The sequence below is a fragment of the Neofelis nebulosa genome, chromosome 10 (genome assembly GCF_028018385.1).
Source record: "Neofelis nebulosa isolate mNeoNeb1 chromosome 10, mNeoNeb1.pri, whole genome shotgun sequence".
NCBI classification, from domain to species: domain Eukaryota; kingdom Metazoa; phylum Chordata; class Mammalia; order Carnivora; family Felidae; genus Neofelis; species Neofelis nebulosa.
In genome coordinates this window covers 11,235,204-11,257,128 of record NC_080791.1, presented here as the reverse complement: position 1 = coordinate 11,257,128, position 21,925 = coordinate 11,235,204, and the positions used below count along the sequence as shown (strand labels likewise).

Genomic DNA, 21,925 nt, shown 5'->3' with positions numbered 1-21,925 from the left:
CCACAGTCAGTCCCCTCAACCTCAAGGTCCACCCTGGTAATCTATTTGTGCAGCACTTTGTAATTCCCAAAGTGCCCTTAGCTCCCAAACTTCATTTAGGCTTGACGGCAACATGGGTGATAGGTTGGACAGCTATTAGTCTGGCTTTTCCAGAAGCTGCAAAGCTCAGACAGGTTAAGCGACTTGTCCAGAGTCATGCACCTGCCAGGAAGCGGGGTAGGACCGTAAGTTTTGGGAACTCCAGTCTGAGACTCTCGGCGTTCACTATACCATGAGGGGCCTGCTCTCTACCCTGAGATGGTCACGTGACTGTGCTGAGATGCCAAGGAGTCGTGTCACTCACTAGACTCTTCACTTAAGGACTTGGGGTCCAGAGGTGGCCGCTGTAAGGGTGCAGTGCATTTTGGGGATGGGGCAAGGGTGCAGAGTGGGCTCAGGGAACAAATATGTCGATGTTTATGCGAGTTCAGGGCAGAAACAGATGCCCCTGCTTTGGCACTTGAAGCAGAAAACCATCTGACACAAGGAACAGGGTGCTGAGAACACCCTTAGATGGGCCGGACTAAGACACCAGGCGGCGCCTCCAGGAACGATTCCCTGGATCACAGAGAACTCCCTGCCTCGGGAGCCTCCCCCTACTACTCAACCCCCTGAATTCAAGAGTACATGGCACAGTGGCAGGCCAGGCCCAAAGAAGCTGCCACTGCCGCTGCCACTGTCCCTGGGCACTCTGGAGCTGGAGTTCAGACACTGAGATCCCGCTGTCGAAAAACTTGATGTTTCTTGGATGTTACCAGCAGAAACAGCCAAAGGGGCGGGAAGAGTCTGGTTCCTGTCTAGAAACATTGCTTACAAGGGGATCTGGGAAATGTGGCTTTTTGTTTGCTGGCATCCAGGCCCTGCAGGGCAGGAAGGGACAGGAGGAGGAAAGTGTGATGGATGCTGAGTGGTTTCCAACACCGCGGCCGGCCTGACGCCCACTCTGCCATTACCAGTGAGAACCAGAAGCCAAACGTCTGAAAACAATGCCCAGCTCTGGAGTGGCCATTCAGACAGTCTTTATTAGCACAGGAACCACCCCTAGCACACAGTCCCGTGATGCTGAAAATGTGCACAGATGCCATGTATCTTAAGAATCAGCCACGTACTTCATGGTGGAGTTGAGAATCTCTATCCCGTGCAGCTCTCTCAGCTGAGCGACAAATCTGCCATAATCAGAACACCAAGTTCAGGACATCAATGCCATGGTGCCTGGAGCCACCCCCTCTCAGGTAGAAGCTGGCTGGTGAGGCAGAAAGGGGAAGTAGCTGTTGCCCTGGGAGCCCTGGCAATCAAAGCATGTAAGGTGCTCAGGGAGGTACAAAAAGCACAGTAAATACTGTCATGAGTGGCAGATGGACAGGCTGATCCGACGGGGCCTTGCTCTCGGGGACTCCCCGGTAGGTTGCCACTTTGAGCTCAACCTAGCTAACGTGCCTTGCTTTCTGTAGAAGAAAGATTTTATCTGTGCCTTCCGTCTAAAAATCAGACAGAACTTGAAGGGGCCTCAGATGTGATCCCAGTCAACCCTTTCACTCTCTGGGGAGGAATCAGAGGGCTTAGTCTGGAAGAGAAGGAGCCAGCTCTGCTCCCTGTCCATGGAAGGCACCCCCCTCCTATGCCGGGACTCCATCCCTCAGACACGCATGATAACTAGGGGTTTCAGCACATCAGAACCCAGCCAGAGCAAAACATAAGCCTGAGCTAAAAGGGAAGCAATGCACACAGTGAGAGCAGAGATCTCTTGCCCTGGCTTGTCTTAAACATGCCATTCTTGCTTCAGTTTCCTCCAGCACGGGAATGTGGCCCTCACTGGGCATTCTCCCACATGCTCAGGCAACGGGCAAAAAAGTGAAGGAGGAGGGATGCGTGGACAGATGGGCAAGAAGCTAGAAGAGAAGGAGAGAATGGAATGGAGGGAAGATGATGGCAGTGAGTGGACAGGACAGATGTCTGTCAAAGAAGCATCTTCCCCCTCTCTCACTGGAGCCTGAGAGCCCAGGTCTCTCAGGGATGTAGCTACTGGGCCTAACACCTGTGTGCACAGGAAGCACCAGGACTCCCGGGGCTCTCCACGGAGTTCTGGGTGGCACGGAGGCCCAGCCACCACATGGCCACCGCATGGTACCTCTGCTGGCCGTGCGTCTTCCAGGATGTAACTGACGCGGGCCACCCCAGCTTGGAGCGGGTGCATACCTGGGCTCGGCCGTGCACAGCTTCCCCAGGGCGATCCCTGAGTTCAGCTGCACGGCTGTCTTCTGGGCGTCGCCACCTGCGTGCCTTAGCAGCACCTGCACAATGTCCGTCTTCAGCAGGGAAGACGCGGCACGGGGCACCTCCATGCAGTTCCCCAGGCAGAGGGCAGCGTTGGCCACCACAATCTCATCCTCTGAGCTGAGCAGCCTCAGCAGAATGCCAAACTCTAGAGGGAGGGGAGAGAACCAGCATCTGTCCCTCTGAACCTCAAACAGCAAGGGACAGGAGGAGCACCTGGAGTCAGTGACACTGAGCCTCCCCAAAGCTCTGACATGTCACTTGGTCACTCGGCAAGTATTTGCTGAGTACTGTGGACCTCCTCGGCTCCTGGATGCGTCTCTGATGTTTCTCGGGTGCCCAGGGCAGTGCCCAGAGTGGCACAGTCGTTGTGTGGCTGAATGTTATGTGTCACACAGGTCTGTCTTCCCTAAAGTCCCCGTTCTAAGCCCCTGCACTCCACCTGAGGGCCCCGAGTAGGGGGCCCCGGGCCTGCTCCCTGTGGCTGCAGGGCAAGGAGCAGGATGCAAAAGAAGGGCTCCTTCTTCCACGCCAGAGGACGTGTGAAGAACATTCGCAGGCTGCCTCGCTGGGAACACCTGCTGTACATGACCGCAGCCATGTTTAGTTACTAGACTAAGGCTGCCTCCGACTCTGCTACCTTCCCTGCTCACTAAAGGTCCGTGAAGGGAGAGAATTCGCGTTAGATCAGCCGAAGCAGATGCTCTGCATGAGCCCACTCATGCTCTGTCTCTCTCTTAAAAATAAATAAATGTTAAAAAAATTAATAAAAAAACCCAAAGAAACCATTCCAGTTTACTAGGAGAGAGGCAGTGGCTCCTGGCCTCGACCCTGTCATCTTTGAGTTGCTTCACAGCAGGGTCTCCAGCATGGGTGTGCTACCTGTGTGCAGTTGAAGGCTAATTAAATGCTTCCAGAACAGGGTGAAACAGATAATCTTAGTAAACAGTGCAGAAGTCTAGAGAGAGGTTAACAGGGCTCTGCAATGCCTCTCCCCACGCCTCGCCCCTGCTCCCTGGGCAGCTGTGAGGCGGGATTAACCTCTGGGATGTAGACTCTTGCCTAGGGAAACTATCACTTACTTTGATCCAGTCTTATCACTTCTTCTCGTGCTTCGTGTTGGCTATTAGTGCAGATAGCTAGTATCTTCACGGCATATCGTGATGCGGTCTGGCCTCCCGTCTGGGTTTCAGAATGAAATTGGAAAAATAAAGTCACTCCTCTGATTGTTCTTGGCCACAAACCAGCGAGCAGCTGTGCCTGTGTGAGCGGCTTCCTAAACTTCTAAAACACAGTTCCCCCGAGAATGGCGGGTGCTTCCCGGTGAGCAGGCCCAGGCCCTGCCAGGCTGGTGTCATTCCCGTCCCCAGCAGCACAGCCCACAGCCCGACAGGAATGCGGGCCTGTCATGTGCACCTGGGTAATTGCCTGGAGAAGGTTTTATGAGTGAGTGGCTGAGGAAGGCATGATGCTGTTGACTGGCAGATGTACCAAAGAGGGAGGAAGGGCCCCCCCCCCACCCGCCTTTCACCGTGTCACCTCACCACTGGAGAATGGGGAATGACTTGCTAAGGCTGTCAGGCTGACAGGCCTGCATGGAGAACATCACAAATCTAGATCATTTTAAGAGGTGACAACTGTCAACTCATAACCCTCAAAATCACCCAATGCAGGATCTTCAAGAGGCACACGTGCATATATACATGCACAGTGCACACGTGTGTGCATGTGATCAGCAGTTTCCGGCGGGGTGCAAGACTTGCATCGGGTGAGTGTTGGTCATTGTCCATGTGGCAGCTTAATAACGCTGACCCAACCTTCTACCCCTCAATGTTGCCCCTGCCTCAGCAGCGGCCCCCCGACAGAGCATGCCTCCTGGCCCTGCTCAGCCTGGGGTTTTATGAGAAGGCCTCCTGTGGGGTCCTTATTCACCTGGTCCTTCTGGTGGGTCTACTTCAGCTGCTGCGCTGACTCAGATCACGGAAGCACCATTTTGTCCCAGAGCAACGCTGCCCCCTTCCTCCCTCATAAGCGGAGCTACAGCCAACATTCTCCAGACAGCCGGAGAAAGCATGGCCAGCAGAACACGAGCCAAACAAGGGGCCCGTGGGACCTTGTGGAAAGCCACACCAACCATCTTTTTTGGGGACAGAGCCTGTATATTTTAAGTGAGGCTCGAGTGGCCACCAATTGTTATGGATGCTTCTAATGAACAATTTACGGATTTGTTCAGCAATCTTACGGTGACGTTCAGAGCACTGTCTTGGGTGACAGGTGGAAGGAATCCTCATTCAAGAAGTTTCACAGAGGGCAGGGGTGAAATGGCAGCCCCTGAATGGAACAAAACCCTCCTTAATTCTTTCCCTCAGATAACCTGTGCCGCTCCTGCAAATGCAAGTGGTTGTAACCCAGTAAGTTGCTCTACCTTTAGGAACTTAATCATCTTCTTCACCACTCCTGCTCTGAGGGCCTCCTCAATAATCTTCCGAGAGGAAGACAGGGTGCGGCTGAGGACGCCAGCGGCTCTCTGGGTGAAGCGGAAAGTGAAGATCATTAATCGTTCTGTTCATAAATTCTGATGACCTTTAAAAGTCAGCAAGTAGTTTAGTGAGGCGAAAACAATCATTAGTGTGGGGAGCAAAACACGCACCTTGGTTTTACAAATATGTAGTGGCCAAGGAATAGGCAGGAAGCAGTGTTCATTGTACAGGTACAGGACAGGTGACTCAAGGGCTGGAAACAGGGCCCCTGGCATGCAGGGGCCCCGTTCATTTCAGCTCTACATGGAACCGAGCAGGTCAGCTCTGGCACAGAAAGTCCTGCCCCGACACCCTGCAGTGCTCCGGGAGTAGCAGGGTCTTTACTAGACGGCAGACTTCTTGGATTGATCCTCAGGGTCTCTCTCTTAGCTTGTCCTTCATCTTGTCTGAATCTCTGTCTGCCGGTTCTGCTTTCTGGCGGACGCCATTTATGATTTTCTAGTTCCACTTTGCTTTTTATCAAAGAGCTAGCTGTTGTTTTTATCAAAGAACTAGCTAGGTGTTATAGATATGTTATCTTGAATCTTTCGGAGGACACAAACGATCGTCACTTTTTCTTTTGTTTCCTATATCATCTCTATTTCTTCTGGGTTCATGTTTTTCTGTTTCACTTGGTTTTTCTATTTCTGTGTGTGGCTTCCCTGAAATGTCCCGTGACCCTTAGCTGCCCATTTATGGGCACACTTATGAAAGAGCAATAAAAATATATTCCGGTGTGCTGTGTTTATTGGGAGTCTGTCGACTGACACGTGCAGAGGTAGCACTCCCGGACACTAGAAAGCAAAACATTTTTCTCTGGTCTGTCAATTCCCTTAGAGAAAAAAAGCTCTGATTTTCCACCAGAGGTATAGACACCTGAGTGCCACACGTGGTCCCCCATCTCTTACTTGTAGCCTCTGTAGCACCTGGTGTTCTGGAGTCTCGAGCCTCTCCAGGGTCCTACAAGGCAAATCTGTGTCCTCTGTATCTGTTCTCTGCACTGAGGTTCCTTCAGCCCTGACTCACTAGCTATGACGTTTGTAGGTGTTCTTTATCTTCCAGAAACGGGTTAAAATTATTTAAAAACTGACTGATGATCTCTTGCCTGTTCATTTTGTCAGTGTGGATTTCTAGTTTTTTTTCCTTCCCTAATGTTTTCAGTCTGATTTTAATGAGGTTTCCCTACAGAGAAGGGATAAATATGGGTATTACCATATGATCAGTCTTATTTCCCTCATCTGCTCCCTACAGGTGCCAGAATGTTGCCACAGCTGACACTGCAGATCTCTTGTTAGGCCCAAGACAGAGGGGAGAGCCCACTACCAAGGGACCAGATGGCCCTGGTGACACTGCTGCTCTGTCCAACAAGCCGGTCGGTCAGCACCTGACTGAGGCACAGGCAGAGAGTCCTAGAAACATCTGGCCAGGAGAGTCCTTAAAAGGTTAGCTCACTAGCTCTGGTCAAAACCATTCTGGAAAACCCAAGCACCTGACAATAGCGATGCTTGCCACTTTTGGGGTGATGGGTCTTTATTTTGAGGATCTGATGAAAGGCATGATGCCTTTGCCATGAAAATGCATGTGCCCCCAAAACCGTCTATACAATTTCAGGGGGTTCCAGGGACCCTGAAGACCTGCCATGCACTCCAGGAGTCCACATGAAAACCCTCCACCCTGTCCTGTCTGAATTGACTTTGGGGAAGTTGCAGGCACACTAGTCCCACACAGGGTTTGTTGCATCTGTTCAGAACCTTTATTGTGATCCTGGACCCAGTCTCCAGTATGTGCTCCCTTGGAGGACTGGTTTCCCACACCTGCTGGATGTGCCCCAGGTGTTTCTCTGAGCACTAGGGCCCTGACCTAATAGGTGGAGAAGTTGGGGTGATTACTTCTGTGAGTAAACAACACATCCTTGGATGACAGCAAATGGTCTCCCCCGATGCTCTGTGTTGACCACAGGTCTTTCTCAGCTTTCTTGTCCAAATGTCAGAAGCACAAATAAGAAAGCCACCCCAGCATGCATGTCCAAGGGGGCTAAAACCATTGTGCATAAACAGCCTCTGGGATCATGGGCTTCAAAATACAGGCCTGGCTTTCTTGACTACGGAAAAAGATTGTAAATGAAATCTCATCACCTGTACAATTTGCACCAGGATATCTTGGAATAGGACAAATCCTATAATTAAACTGTGGAAGTTGTTAGTTGCAAACCATACAGAAAAGAGATTCCTGACTTGGGTCCATGGACTCTTGGGGGTCCACAGATGGGCACTGGGTTGGAGGGTCACCGACTCCCCTGGAACAACAAAGGAAGCTGTTTCTGGATCTCCCGGGGAGACACTTACTGTCAGGATCCCTCCATCCTGGCTGTTGAGTAGAAACATGCACCTTCTGCTCACCTCCACAGCCCAAACCTGCCACGACAGGAGAGAGGAGGAGGTCTGAATGGCCTGTTAATCTGAATCCTCCATGGAGCTCCTTCTGAGCCAACAGCACTGGCCTCTCCCTCTTCAGCATGGCCACACTCTGTCCATATTTCCCTCATGATCCCTTCTTCCATCGCTCTTGCTTCTTCCCACAACTGTCTCATCTCCCTAACTACAGGGCAATGCCTTGGGGGCGGGGAGCACATTTTACTTGACTTTGGAAAGGCAGAACCTAGCACTGTGCTCAGCACATCCTGGACACTCAGTCCACTTTCTGGAGCAGAGTGACACAGCGTCCGTCCTGCTCTCCCCATTCCCGCCACCAGGGTGTGAGTCCCCCGCTTCTACTCTCTCTCTGAAAGCCAGAGCAGTTCTATCAATGCACAGGCTTGGGCTTGGGTTGTGCCGGGGCTCCCGGCAGGGAGGAAAGACTGCTGTACCTCACAGATGAAGGGGGACTGAAGACACAAGTTCATCACAAGTCCCAGGAGCGTGTACAGGACATCTCTGAACAGGTCCACAGCCTCTTCACACCTGGCCTTGGGAAACAAAGCAAAGGGATCAGTGACCTTTCTGCCCTGCAGCTTTTCACGGCCACCTCATCCCTTTGGCAGTGATCTTAGTTACTCACGCGCCCTGAACTGTCAGTGTTGTGACCCTAGGAGATGGTGGAAGATCAGAGACCAGTTCCGTGAATTAGTGTTAGTGGAGAAGACTTGCAAGGAATCTCTGGTGCCTGAACCATGAGACTGTGGCTTGGCCCGGTCCTATGTTTAAACTGGGGAGTGGGCAGTCAGGCCAACTCCACCGGAAAGTCCTCCAAACTCTCCAGGGTGGATGGAGGGCTCTTTAAGGCCGGCCACCCATAAAATCTATGGTTGTGGAAGGGGTAAGCCACTGGCTCCAGCACCCTCAAAAAGAATTTTTGGAAAAGCCGGCTAATCAAGAAGAAGCCACTGCTCCCAAAACAGGTAAAGGACTACATTCTGAACGGAAGAGTCACAGTACCATGAGGCCCAGACAGGCATCCCCGAACTCTTCAGAGGCACACATCTGTCTTCGGACGGCAGCCTCAGCACTAAGGTTTCCCACGAGGGCAATACACTGGCAAAGAGCTGACGTGTTGGTTATTGTAGGTTCTCTCCTCTAAGAACGAGCCAAGAGAAGGAAAGTCTGCAGAGAGCAGGCAAACGATGCCAGAGCAATCTGTAGGGGCATCCCTCACTCAGCAAAACGCCTGGGAAGCAGACTGCGGAATGTCACCCAGGGCCACCAATGGGGCCACCTGGCACCAGCATGGAGGGAGGCACACAGGCAGTGGACCCAAAAGCACCCTAGCCTGGGATGGGGAGGCCTGGGGCTTCATCTCAGTGACTCCACCAACCCGCTGGGAGGGCTTGGGTGAGTCTCGTCCCTTCTCAGAGCTTCCATTTCCATGTGCGTGGAATACGGGCATGTGGGCAAGTTCTCAGGTCCCCTGAGACTTTGATGACTCCCATGGCACAGGGTCCAGTCATAGCATGCTGTCCTAGGAGGACCCCACCTTGCTATGTCCTGCTTCATCAGCTCAAATCACTACTTGCCTTCCCGCTGGGGATGACCACCACTCAAGGACACGGCTGCCCGTGGTACTTACGACGAGCCTTGGGGTCAGAAGGGGACTGACCGACCGGAGCTGACACCCTCTCTCTGCCTCCACCTAAGACACAGTCCACACCCATCCTCTTTTCCCCGGCACTCGAGCCCCATCCATAGGCCCTCCCCACCTGTCCCAACTGCACTTGTTGTAATAACAGAATTGTGTCAATTCCAGCTGTGAAGAAATGATTAATCAACCCGAGAGACAACAGGAGTTCTGGAGCGTAAACTGTGTTTAAACGGCTCTGCTCACGCGTCTGCGAATGTCTGTCACAGGTGCGAAAAATGCGGGCTTGCTCACCAGAACACCTGTGAGTGCCGGGAGCACACCTGGAAGGTTGGCCTGGAACCAGACTTGGAATCTGTGGAGAAAACATCCCTACGATTTAGTTCTACACTGTACAAACTATAACAGAAATACGGTGTCTTGGGTAAGGGAGCAGAGTATCAGAGGCTCAGGAACCGTGTGATGTGCAGTGTGCATGGATGATTTATTCTGAACAACAACAACAAAAAATGTCACTGGGTATGTAATGTGGCTTTAATTTTTCTAAGTCTGGAGAATTGCCTTTGACGTTAAACAGCAGACCTCACGTGGTAACTCTTTTAGTGCGGAAGTTGCTGGAATCCCTCGATTTCTGCCAAGCTCACTCACCACCAGCCCGGCCCTCCCCTGGTTCTGTGTGCCATGCAAACAGGAAACACAGAGCAAGCATGTTTATTGCACAGCGGTGAGGAGGGCCCAGATACACACACATCTGCTCCTACTAGAGCGGCTTTGACACATTCCCAGCCCATGCCATGGCCTGTCTGTGGGCACAGACAGCTCTTTCTCATCATAGGACCATGCTAAGCAAGACACCCTTAAGTTTGTGAGATTTAAAAACAGACCAAAGATGCACTTAAACCCCCAAGAATTATGAAAATTGAAGACCTCTGCTGTCTTCCCCAGCAGCTAAGTGGAGGGAAGGGGGGATTACCCATAATGCCACTGAGAACCCAAGGGCAGGTTGCTTTCTATTCTCAGACTCATTCAACACACATTTGCTGGGCAGTTCTGAGTGGGCACTGATGAAGGGAAGGAAGCTTCTCCAACTGACAGTAGCTTTGTAAACTGTGAGAGGTACCGTTTTTTAAGTCTGTTACTGCTTCCAGACCCATCAAGGACGGGGGTCCCCCTGCAGGCAGGGGGGACTGGAAGGGCCAGCCACAGCTCCCTGCTTGGAAGGCAGCGGCCCTTCTACTCAGTGAATCTTATGCTCAGTTGGCCAAACCTGCCTGCATACTGCATATTTTTAAAGATCAGACAGTTTTACAAATGTTGAAAAGGAAATGTCAGTTTCTGGAAATAAAAATTACCTTTCTTCCAGAGCCAAGTCTGTGAGCAGTCCCATAGCAGAGTTGGCCTTCTTATCTGAGAAATCAAGAAAGGACACCAGGGCTTCCAACAATCTGCAAAAATCCAGAACAACCTCAGAGCGGGCTGTCCTCCAGCTGACAGCATCCCCAACAAGGAGACCTCACAAAAAGGCCAGAAAGGAGTCTGCGTCTGGGTCACATAAGCTGAAAGGTGGCCTCACTACGTCCTCCTGAGCAGCCCAGCTCCCTGCCCACCCCAAAGAGACAGACGCTTTCCTATGGGGATGACTCTGCCACTTAAACTCCCAGAGGGTTGAACAGTTTTAACCAAAGTTCACTGACTATCAGATGCCAACTGGGACGGAATCTCTGGCACCTCTGCCAAGTTCAATCACCATAAGTGACATCTAGGTGGCATGCTTCCTAATCTGCTGCCGACTCAAGTGGGAGGGAGGGCCCCCTAACGAGGTGGGGGATGGAGTAAGTTTTCAACAAGATTTTGACGGGCTGCTGAATATGTCGGATGATATTGAATAGGGTTAAATTCAAAGCCCTCCCTTTAGAGCTGCAAATTCTGTATGAGCAATAGACCTGGGAGACCTGGTTCAGACCTGGCTCATATGAAAGATTCAAGGGCATTTAGCCGATCGCAAACCCAGGATGAACAAACAGTGTGCTACAGCTGCCAAAAAAAGCTAATGCAATCTGTGGCTGTCCTAACGGCCTGGCTGCCACCGCTAGGAGTCATCTGTCCAGCCAACCCGCACTAACCACCTACTGTGTGCTCGGTGCTGGGCTCAGTGCAGGGATACAGTGCTGGGCGCCTGGTCCCCTACAGTGACACACGTGTTAGGTGGTATGTTAGAAACAGATGCATGTAAAGTGGGCACAGTGTCTACCTGGCGTGTGGTGTGGGAGGACGGAGATAAAGGCTTCAGAGAGCAGAGGGCATGTCGGCTGTCCCCCGAAAGTACAGTGTTCACTTGTGTTTGTTCGTTCAAGCGACGTCACTTACTGATGACAAAGTGCCAGGCGGTGTGGTGGGTTCTGGGGCCGCAGCAAGGAAATAAGACAACGTCTCAGCTCCGTGTCAGGCACACGGGGGCAGGGGCAGAGCATCACAAGCAGAGCACACGGCATTCACAAGGACGGTGAGGCACAAAACGGCAGGGGCACACGTGGGGACGCCAGCAGTTCCTCATAGCTGCTGCTTATGGCACGAGGACAGGACAGCGAGCGGCAAGGTGAGGTGCTGCGCCTTCTGTGGCCTGCTGGCCATTTGTGCTTCACCCGCGGGCCTAGGTTTTGCCGAGTGTGCTGGTGTATGGTGGGGGAGGCAGCTTCGTGGGCCTCTCGGTCTTTGGCGGAGGCTGCGTCTTAGTGAAGTGTGCAGGGAGTTCCCGAGCACTGTGTTTCGCGGTGTTGGACAATTAATGCTATAGGCCGTAGAGAGTCATTCTGGAGTTTTAAGTAGGCACATAACAGAACAGATGTGCATAGGAGGCAAATCCCTTTGGTGGAATGGCGGAGGCCGGACTGGAGCCCACCGTACAGGAGACAGGGGATCCAACGGGGGGAGAACTGGAATGGTCCAGACAGTAAAGATGGGGGGATTCGCTGAGGCAGGGGCAGGGCGAGACACACAGTTGGGAAGAGAGAGGCCCTCGTGAAGGCCTAGAAGGGGTGCTCACAGATGCCAGAAGAGAGCCCTAAGGAAGGATCCCGGGATGCGGAAGAGGGAGAAGTGACAATATACCATCTTCCCACCCAGAGGGGCCCTCAGGAGTCTGGCTTAAGCGACTGGGTGGATGGAAGTGCCACCTATGAAGATAGGAAATTCAGGCAGAGGGTCTGCTTTGAAGAACCATTTGTGATTTAACCTAGTGATGCCTGTGGTGTTGACATGGAAGATGTCCGGCAGCAGAGGAGGGTCTTCTGGCACTCAAGAGAGGGACTTGTATGTGATAATTGAGGCCACGAATGAGAAGAGAGCCAAGAGTAGGATCCCTGATTTGCAAGGGTGACCGCATAAGGGGAGCTTGCCAAGGAAACCAGGAAGGAAGAGCCTGGGGGCAGAAGGAGGGCCACGAGGGGTGGCCAGCCACGTGCTGGAGTTTCACGAAGAGTGCAGCAATCCACAGGACCCAGTGCCACGGGGCAGCCAACAATAGAGGCAGAAAAGGGACCATTGGGTTGGGGATTGGGGTTTAGGAGTGGACTCCAGCCACCCACATCTATGCCACTGGATTGTTCAGCAGCTCGTTCCAGGAGGGGTCTGGAAGTCAAATAATCTGAAGAATGGTCAAGGAAACCAGGATGCTTAACCTGGAAAAGATCGGTGTCTTGAGATGCCGCAAACACTGGAAAGTGGGAGAATTGAAGCGGTCCGGAGGCCTCCAACAGACTGGACCAAGGCCTCCCTGTAAGGAGTGTGGAATGGGGCAGGCAGTTTGTGTCCAGTGCAAGGAGATAGCTTTCCATCAGTCAGAACTAGCCCGGAACAGGATGGGCTGCCCTGGGAGGTGAGATCTGCATCCTCTAATTGGCTGGGGCAAGTTTCCCAGTCTACTAGCTGCTCTAGCGCCCGTCCTAATCACATGGAGAAGAATACAATGACGATGCTGGAGTCTTCCCTGGAGGGCATCACACACAGACCATAGTGGGGTACCGCAAAGGGGACAGCGGCACTGGATGGGGCTGGACTGGACTGTTTCTGTGGTCCCAGGTAACTCCAAGCTTCTGCAAATCCCCAACTTCCTTAGAACAGTGTTCTAGTGTTCCTGCTATCAGAAATTATGGATTTTACAGTTAGTTCAGAGTCTTCACTCATCAGTTTAACTCTGTTTTCCTCAGTCTTGAGGGTGGACAAAATGACGCTGAAATGCACAGAAGTGGAGCCGGCAGTCTTGGCTCACCTTGGTGTTTGTCTCGAGAGACATGAACAACAAGACTTCCTCTCCATGTGACAAGACACACATCCTAACTGGAGTCATTATCCAGTAAGGACATAGCGGTCCTTTCTCCTCCCTCCTGTCTCCTTTTTGGATGGCAGATTTTCTGCTCTGCTGACAGACAGTTGTCCCTATAGTGGACCCCAGGTCAGAAAATGCTCTGGTGAACCAACAAATGCATGTTCACCTCAGTTTAGGACCCTGAGCAAATAGACCCTGAAGAGAGAAAATGAAAATGCTTTTAAAAGTTATTGAGTCCACACCATGTGTCAGGTATGACTCCAGTTCCTTCCTTCCTTCCTTCCTTCCTTCCTTCCTTCCTTCCTTCCTTCCTTCCTTCCTTCCTTCCTTCCTTCCTTCCTTCCTTCCCTCTTTCTTTCTTTCTTTCTTTCTTTCTTTCTTTCTTTCTTTCTTTCTCTCTCTCTTTCTTTCTTTCTTTCTTTCATGTTTATTTTTGAGACAGAGTTCGAGCAGGGGAGGGGTAGAGAGAGAGAGGGAGACACAGAATCCAAAGCAGGCTCCAGGCTCTGAGCTGTCAGCACAGAGCCTGACCTGGGGCTCAAACCCACGAACCGCAAGATGATGACCTGAGCTGAAGCTGGACGCTTAACCAACTGAGCCACCCAGGCACCCCACCAGTTCCTTTCTTTACTGTGGCAGATGCCGTTTGGTGGCTAATCCCACAGATACGCTGCTCTCCCCTTCTATCCTACCTGAGTCTCCTGGAACCACTTTCCCCACAGGAGTAGCATGGGACACAATCCTGATCCAACAGAAATAAGGAGTAGCTTCTCTTGATAAATGGGACAGATCCTAGCTGCTATTAACCTGTCTCAACAAGGGATGTGATACTTGGAGCTGCAGCACCCTCGTGGGACCATGAGGGAAAGGTCAAGAGAAGGACAGAGACCTTGACCCGGATATCTTTAAGTCATTGAACTGGTGTTGCCATCTTTAGTCTTTTTTCTTACGTGAGGTAAATGAGACCAGCGTCTCCTGGCCAAGTGCTGTGTAAAATGCTGCAGAGAAAACTGTAACTGGCATACGTGTATCACTTCTGTTAAGCTTCATCGTTAGCCTGTGATACAGATTGAGACACCGGAGTGCGGGAAGGCTAAGCAGCTTTCCTGGGCCACATGAATAGGAGACGAGCAGAGGCTGTGGGGTCATGACTGCTGAACTGAAAACCCCAGTGCTTTCCACAAAGTGATACTAGCCCTCGCTCGGTTCCTGTCAGAGCACATTTGTTGCTCCAACGTCTCATTTGGGGAAAAGCACGTGAAGAGGAATGTGGTATGTGTGCCCGTGAGGGTCATGGGACCTGGGTGCCTCCTTGTCCTGCGCGGAACCATCTCCCTTCATTTCAGAGAACACATTCCATCTCTTTCTGGTTTAATAGTGGGCAGAAGGTAAGAAGCTGAGGTGTCTTCGACAGCCTGGGGACTAGGCCGTACTGTGTGAGATGCTCATAAATGCCACTCTCCAAAACAATGGAAAAATTCAAATTACAATTCAAGCAATTCAGAGACAGCTGGGAGGGGGTGGCTTATGACAACTCAGCTACATTTACTCAGACCAAAACCAAATGAAAAACCATGAGGAAGGTACTGGGGAAATGACTGCAGTCATGTGAAATGTGAAACGTGCTTTTGAGGACTTAACTCGAATGATCCATCTGCTTGTGTGGGCTGAGCTTCAGGGGGGTTGCCTTTGCCTGTGAGCCATGGGGGCTGCCCCTGGGCTGAGACGGGGAGGGGCTCAATAACCACCCGGTCCTGAGCACAGAGGACGTCCTCCCCACACGGGGTGGGGCCCCGGAGGCCTCAGCTTGGTCGGGGATCGGAGAGAGGGCGGGCCTGCAGAGACGTGGCAGGGTGAGATTCCCTGCTTCTCTGAGGCAGCGCCCCCTGCCCCATTTGTGAAATGGTGTCATAACACTGATCTCGCCAACCTCCCAGGCTGAGAAGAGAGAAGGTGAGGTAATGATAGTGAGAAGAATCGGAAGCCAGCTCATTTTTAGACGGTGTGTGAAACACGAATAGAGCAAGCTGTCGTCACGGCTCCTGCTTCTACTGGGTTGAACGACACGAAATTGCCAACGTGCAACTCTTTTCATGGAGAAAATGAGAATTTTGCATGGAAAAACTAATATTTCGACTGAAAAGCACCGGACAGAATCACTGGGGTTCAGTTGTTTCTTTTATCAGGTGTAGTAAGGGAGAGGCACATGCTGTTTCTACAGCCGGACGCCTTGGACAGACCTATGTGCAAGAGTATTCGAGATGTGTCTGATTTCTTTATGCTCTACCTTGCTCCAGAAGGGCTTGAAGAACATGCAAAATCAGTTACCACAAAGAGGAATGGAAGAAGTACAGGCAAAAAGAGGGTAGAAGGAGCACTGAGGCCGAGGGGGCAGGAGCCCACAGCCTGTCCTAGGGCTGGATGCCCAGTCCAGATGGGGGGCCACCATCTCCGCCATCTCTAGAATCTGTGAGACAGAGGCGGGTCAGAGGGGTGCCACTGCCCACGGGTGCTAAGTTCAGACGGGAGGTCGTCCCGTGTCGGATGGCGTGGGAAGGGGGACGGGCAAGCCTTAACGTGGCAGGTGACCGTGTGAGAAGCCGCAGAGAAGACCCTGCCAGCAGAGCCCTACCGGGTCAGGTCAAGGTGGCCGACGACAAGGCTCCGTCCGTGGTCCGTCCTGGCGAGCTGCAGCAGCAGGGCCAGGCTCTGCTTCCGGAGGCCCAGAACCCGGGAGGTCAGCAGGGAGGGCAGCAGGCCGCCCATCTCGGGGCGCAGCAGCAGCAGGTGCTGGTTCTCCTCTGCAAGACAGGGGACGGGCATCTCAGGCACGCGACAGCGGTCAAACCAGTCATTTGCCACCATCCCAACGGGCAAACCAGCTCTTCTGCCCTCATTTGAGAGGCAGAGTAATAAAGTGTTAGAGCCTGAGCTCTAGAGCCAGGCCGCCGGGTCCCGATGGCCAGGGAAACGATTGAGGCTGAGTCATCAACTCCCGCGCTCCTCAGTTTCCTCATCAGAGAAATGGGGAAGACAGCCAACATGGCCGAGGTGTTAGGAGGGTTCAGTGAGTGAGTCCGTGATGGCGCTCGGAACAGGGCCTGGCACACACGTTCGGTCACAGGCTCCTTGGTGTGCGGGATTTGGGATGTGAGGAAAGGGACAAGAATCAGCTTACCTGTGGCTAACTTTAGAGAGTCAATTTTCATATGGTGGCCAGAGGAACCACCGGTTCTTTCTAGAAAACTGGGGTATCATGTGAGGACATTGATTAATAGAGATGTAAGTGACTTCCAGAGTGCTGGCACGGATCTGCCCCCTTTCACCTGGTTCATTTTCTAGCCAGGTGCATGAATTTGAGAGGAAGCAGAGGGACAGGCTGGAGTGGAGACTTCACCAAGAAAGAGAGCAGAGTTTGTGCAGTTTATATATTTTTTCTCATACCGGAAAAGCAGCTCACTGCAAACAATCCAAAAGCTGAAAATGTGGGTTCCCTCGTCTTGGGACCCCTCCAGGTGACCTCACTCCTTAAAGGAGCTGTGAATAACATAAGAGAATGACCCATCCTATCCTGTAATTGGCTTCTGTCTCCCACTCAACAGTCTATCACAGACATGTGTCTCTGTCCTTAACTTTTTAAGCACCCCCTTGTCCTTTCTAAAGTCTTCTTTGTATTTACTGAGTTGGGTACACCAAGATTTCACGGCTCTGATAGAGCGTTTATATCACAGGCGGTGTCTGACAATATTTCTTCTGATGTCAAAGAAAAATGTGACCCCCAAGGTTCACAGAAACCCAAGTAGGTGCGTGCTGAGGAAATCAGGGCTGCAGGGAGGGAGGGCTATCTCTGGTTTTCCCTGAGTAAACGCACGGCCACCAAGCCCTGCCTCTCTCACCCTCCTGTGGTGGGGGAATGTGAGATCGCCCCCCACCCCCCAGGCAAGTGCAGGATCCTAAGGAGCGGCAAGGCACCTTGATAATGGTATTAGTCTGAGCATAATTCCCTTCAGGAAAGAGTCCCCCGGATTCTCTAGTCTTCTGCAACTTCCGATGATTCCCTGGCTCTACTAAATCAATGGAAAAAATCCTATTTTCCCATATTCAGCGTGTCATGGTCTGCAAATTGCACCCACAAACTCTTCTGCTGGCTTCCCACAGAAGCCTTGCAAAAAGGAGACCCAGGCATCACTATTCCCATTTTCAGTGTTTTCTGTCCAAGGTCGGACCTTTTCCTATGGAAACACCACTTTTTTAACATGAGGGAAATACGTAAAAAAATTTTTTTTACATTCACTACATTACAAAGGGGTAAGAGAGATTGTGCAGAAACTTCATGAACCCCAGAAGATGCTGATATGTAAAAAGGTAAATAAATGTTAATATGGTAAATAAAAGCCCTGCAGCATTTTACTGTCTCATTATCACACGAATCAGTGTCACAAGATGCTAGCAGGGACAACCGAAAATCTCAGGATGCTGAAATGGGTACCATGGTCAGCCAAAAGGAACCGTAGTTTTAGGTGGACAGGAAAGGAACATCTCCGTCCCCACCCGAGGCACAAAGCCCAAGGGGTGCCCGTGGAGCAGGAGCTGAGGTCATGAGTCTGCAAAGGGCAGAGAGGTAAGACCTCTCAGTATGCTGACAGTGACTGTGTCCACCGTCAAGGCAGTAGTAAGGGTGGCAGAGACATGACTCTAACGCAGGCCTCGCCTCTGATCGATATGCTCTTTCTGGGGGAAGGTCTGGACATCAGCTCCCTCGGGACCGGCCAGGATCACGCCCGAGCGCGGTGCTCCCGCATCAACAGTACGCTAACGGTGATGAGCAGTGACCACCCTGGCTTACCATTCCCAGCGCACACTGCCTGCCAGAGTCTGAGGACGGACACACAGACCGTCTCTTCCACTGCATCTTTCCCTGCCGTGGAGAAGCACCTAGAACAGACAAAGGATGGCAATATTAAAACTGGAAAGCAGTACTGATCTTTGTAGTTGGTTTTACTTCACCTCCAGACTTCTCCAATGTGGGTTTAAGAAAGTCATGTTATAGCCCAGAGCCACAGGTCACCAGGACTGGAGGGCAGAGAGCTCCAGGATAGTCATGCAGGCCGAGGAGTCGGGGCTGCACAGAGGGAGGCTGGTGAGCCGCGGCCATGGGCAATGGCTGCACGGTGACCGGTGAACTGTAGTGGGCCAGCAGGCCACTGAGGGTCCATGGGCTTCCTCACACATGCAAACGTGTGCCAGTGAGTCCAGCCCATAGCAGTGTCCTCCTTAGCCTGGGGGGCTGCACCCAAACCATCAAAATAGGAAATAAAATAAAAATAAAATAACATTTAGCAATCCACTTCTTTCCATATGGATCTCTTTTCAGATAAAAATTAGAAATGGGATCAGCCAGGACCCAGCTGGTCTCACTTCTTGAGGCGATCAGCAAATTCCAAAAGAGAACAAATAGCAATCTTGCAAACATTGGTGGGAAACCAGGAAAAGATGGTCACTTCTCGGGCTCTGCAGTGCCTGGAGGGACCCGGGAAGTTTTGCGGACCCCTTCTCTCTCTGCGGTCGTTGCCTGTGGTGTAACTCAAACCACCCGAGGCACAAGGCCCAAGGGGTGCCCGTGGAGCAGCACCGCTCTCTCCCAGGGGCCCCCAACACTGACTAAATGGTCAGGCCACCCGGTGAAGCCACTGCCTGTGCGGGCAGGGGTTTTGGGGGAAACTGGTTGTCCTTCCTCGCTCTACTGCTGGCTGACTTTACAAACACCCCTACCTTCTTATGACCTCATTCTCGCTGATGACACTGAATCCGTTGTGTGTTCTGAATAAAGTCTGTTCTGGGCCTGGAACAAATTCATAAAAAACCGGGTCAGACTCCTGAACTGTCTGGCTGAGGTCTAGCGGACAGTGAGAAACCCAACATGGAATGTCAAGCTCACCAAATTAACGGTTTGGGCGGAAACAAATACCTTTCCTTTCTGAAACCTATGGCTGTCATCAGCCACTTGTTGCCCCAGTAGAAGGGACATCCTGTTCAGAGAAGGGGAGCCGAGCCTGCGTGGCCTCGTGGGTTATCTGACATCTCGTCATTTTACAATCTTTAGAGAGTCTCCAGGAGCTGCTTAACCTCTGGGACGAACTAGCATATTCACCTCTCTTGAATATTTATTTTGAAGCTCTGTCTAGGCTCTAGAGAACCTAAAACCTCCAAGAAACTACTGCAGGGAGTATTTGAGTGTCTTCCATCATATGCTAAAGGGAGGTCAGAGATCCTGCCTCATTGTACAAACGGCATCCTGTCACTGAGTGAAAAAGTGGCGTAAGCCCCGATGGCAAGAACTGGTGAAGGAGAACAGCACGGCTCTCGTTAGCAGGAGAGCTCATGTTTGCTCTGAAACTACGTGTCCCAGGCAGCCATTAAACATAACGGGATGAACCTTAGAGTTTATCCTACAGAATCGGGTCTTCCATTCCTCGACGTTTGGGAGATTTGTGAGGGCAGTATACGGTGTTCGGGGTGTACGTGGGGTACGCGTGGGATATGCAGCAGGTGTGCAGGTATGTGTATGATGTGTGGAGGGGGGAGTATGTGTGGCGTGTGTGTATGTGATGTAAACAGATGCGGTGCGTGTGTGTTCTGTGCTTTATTGCGTGGAGGGTGTTTACTGCATATGTGCTGAGCACATGCAGGCTCTGGGGGAGGATGGAGCTGGGGCGGGGGTATATTTCCTGCACCCCCTGTTTAGTCCCCACATCACAGTACATCTTGAGTATCTGTGGAAGGAAGGGACACAGAGATTCTTTGCCTCATCAGGGCTGACCTCTCAACTGCCCCTTTACACCAACTATATCCACGAGGCCATACGCGTCTCCGGCTTACAATCCTTTATCATTTCAGTCAGGATTTCAATCCCTCCTGCATAGAACAAGGGGGTCTGATCAGGCTTGCAGAGAGTCTCCAGGACATTCTTGACTGTCACTGCCGTGTTCTTTCCCGAATCCAGCAATTCGTGGGCTTCCTTCTCTTGAAGATCTGCTTTCTCCCGGAGATTTACTTGATTGAGGTATTCTAGCAAAACAAGAAGGAAAACAAAAGGAAAGAAACCAAATAAAACTCTAACCATCAACATCACCACGCAAAGAGCAGCGTTTTTGAGGACGGGAGGTTGAGATGATGAAGCATTAAAATCATTCTTACCTGGTTTCAGGAAGGAAAATTTTAGGAAGGGTGGACAGTCTATACCCAGAATCTTAAACCATCTTGGGGATTCAAGGACAACATTACTGCCTTGTCTAGAAGGTTTCTAAGGGGCAATGGTTGTAGAAAGGAGGAAGGCAAAGGTCTGAGTGGGAGAACAGAGGAAAGAGAAGGAGGTAGCCTGCTAACAGTGAGGGTTTGATGTGGCTTTGAGGCCAAGAGCAGAGAAGGAGTGGAAGGCACCTTAGGGCCAGAGCACAAAGCAAAAGTGGAATTCAAACTAAGGACACCAGCAGGAACATTCTCACCTTTCACTTGGGTCTGCAGCTGGGGGTTTATTTCTAAGATCTTCTGATAACACTCTCTAGACTGGAAAAAAAGAAACGCGACCTTGAAGAGTGGTCAGGGGTAAAGGTGATTATTAAGAAAGACACTGGGTACCACAAGCCTTGGCTTCATTATTTCCTCCCAGCCTCCTCTTGCTCCCAGCGTAGGAGGTAGGCATGGGGAACACAGCATGCGTGTGACATTTTGTTTAGGCTTCTCTGGTTCTGTGGGACAAGAGGTATTATTTCAGAGTTTATTTTTAAAAAGTAGTATTGTCAGATACAGCCTGTGATGGAAAAATAGCTAGTCCTAAATTCTCATGGATTATGTCTGGTTGGAATAGGATTAATCATAAGGTAATTGCAAAATTTAGATATGATATTTGCACTGAGAGAGAACGGGAGGCTACTTGTCAGATATGCCCACAAGGAAGGAAATAAATGAAGCTAGACACTGTTGACAGAAACTTTTGGGAATAGGAAAAGAGAAGTACCTATTTATTTATTTATTTTTTTAACGTTTATTTATTTTTGAGACACAGAGAGACAGAGCATGAACGGGGGAGGGGCAGAGAGAGAGGGAGACACAGAATCGGAAGCAGGCTCCAGGCTCTGAGCCGTCAGCCCAGAGCCCGATGCGGGGCTCGAACTCACGGACTGCGAGATTGTGACCCAGGCCGAAGTCGGATGCTTAACCGACTGAGCCACCCAGGCGCCCCGAGAAGTACCTATTTAAATTAACAGGGCTGCAAAGACAGCCAGGAAGGGGTCCACTCACTGGCCATATAAGGGTCGCAAGAAAACTTGAGTGAGGGGCTCTCAGTGAAGAAATTTCTAGGAAGTTTCTGGAGAAAAGACAGATTGTAGTTCGTGGGGCATGTTACTGGGTTTAGAGCAGTACTGTCCTCAGGGTTATCAAGAACGGCCTCGTCATTGAGAAAAAAGCTAAAAAAAAATGGTTCTGAGACATCTTGAAAGCTCAAGGCTCATCTAGAAGATTAGGATGAAGAAAGGAACTGAAGAAAAAAACATCACATTAAAACAGAGAATAGTGTTGCAGGACAGAAGTATACACATCAAACATGGTAACTGCTATAGACTGAGTGCTTGTGTCTCCCCAAAATTCATATGTTGAAACTGAACCCCCAATGTGATGCACTTGGAGGTGGGGCCTT

The 21,925-nt window shown here is 51.2% G+C and overlaps 1 protein-coding gene across 4 annotated transcripts in view; it reads right to left on the bottom strand.

Annotated features, from left to right (window-relative positions):
• Positions 1–1,041: 1,041 nt before the first annotated feature.
• The window catches only part of TTC12 (tetratricopeptide repeat domain 12), a 54,362-nt gene continuing 33,478 nt past the window's right edge, over positions 1,042–21,925 (bottom strand). For 2 of the 4 annotated variants that reach the window (XM_058686745.1, XM_058686746.1), the window contains exons 9-22: positions 20,733–20,793; positions 20,107–20,295; positions 19,000–19,069; positions 18,074–18,162; positions 15,860–16,028; positions 10,256–10,348; positions 9,198–9,258; positions 8,267–8,404; positions 7,699–7,797; positions 7,178–7,246; positions 4,739–4,840; positions 3,396–3,495; positions 2,236–2,461; positions 1,042–1,205 (exon numbers count right to left, since the gene is read on the bottom strand). In XM_058686745.1, coding sequence (XP_058542728.1) covers positions 1,130–1,205; positions 2,236–2,461; positions 3,396–3,495; positions 4,739–4,840; positions 7,178–7,246; positions 7,699–7,797; positions 8,267–8,404; positions 9,198–9,258; positions 10,256–10,348; positions 15,860–16,028; positions 18,074–18,162; positions 19,000–19,069; positions 20,107–20,295; positions 20,733–20,793 — 1,542 coding nt within the window. In that variant the 3' untranslated portion in view covers positions 1,042–1,129. Of the gene's footprint in view, positions 1,283–2,235; positions 2,462–3,395; positions 3,496–4,738; positions 4,841–7,177; positions 7,247–7,698; positions 7,798–8,266; positions 8,405–9,197; positions 9,259–10,255; positions 10,349–15,859; positions 16,029–18,073; positions 18,163–18,999; positions 19,070–20,106; positions 20,296–20,732; positions 20,794–21,925 lie in introns of all 4 variants that reach the window. The other 2 variants (XM_058686747.1, XM_058686748.1) reach the window with 2 other exon arrangements.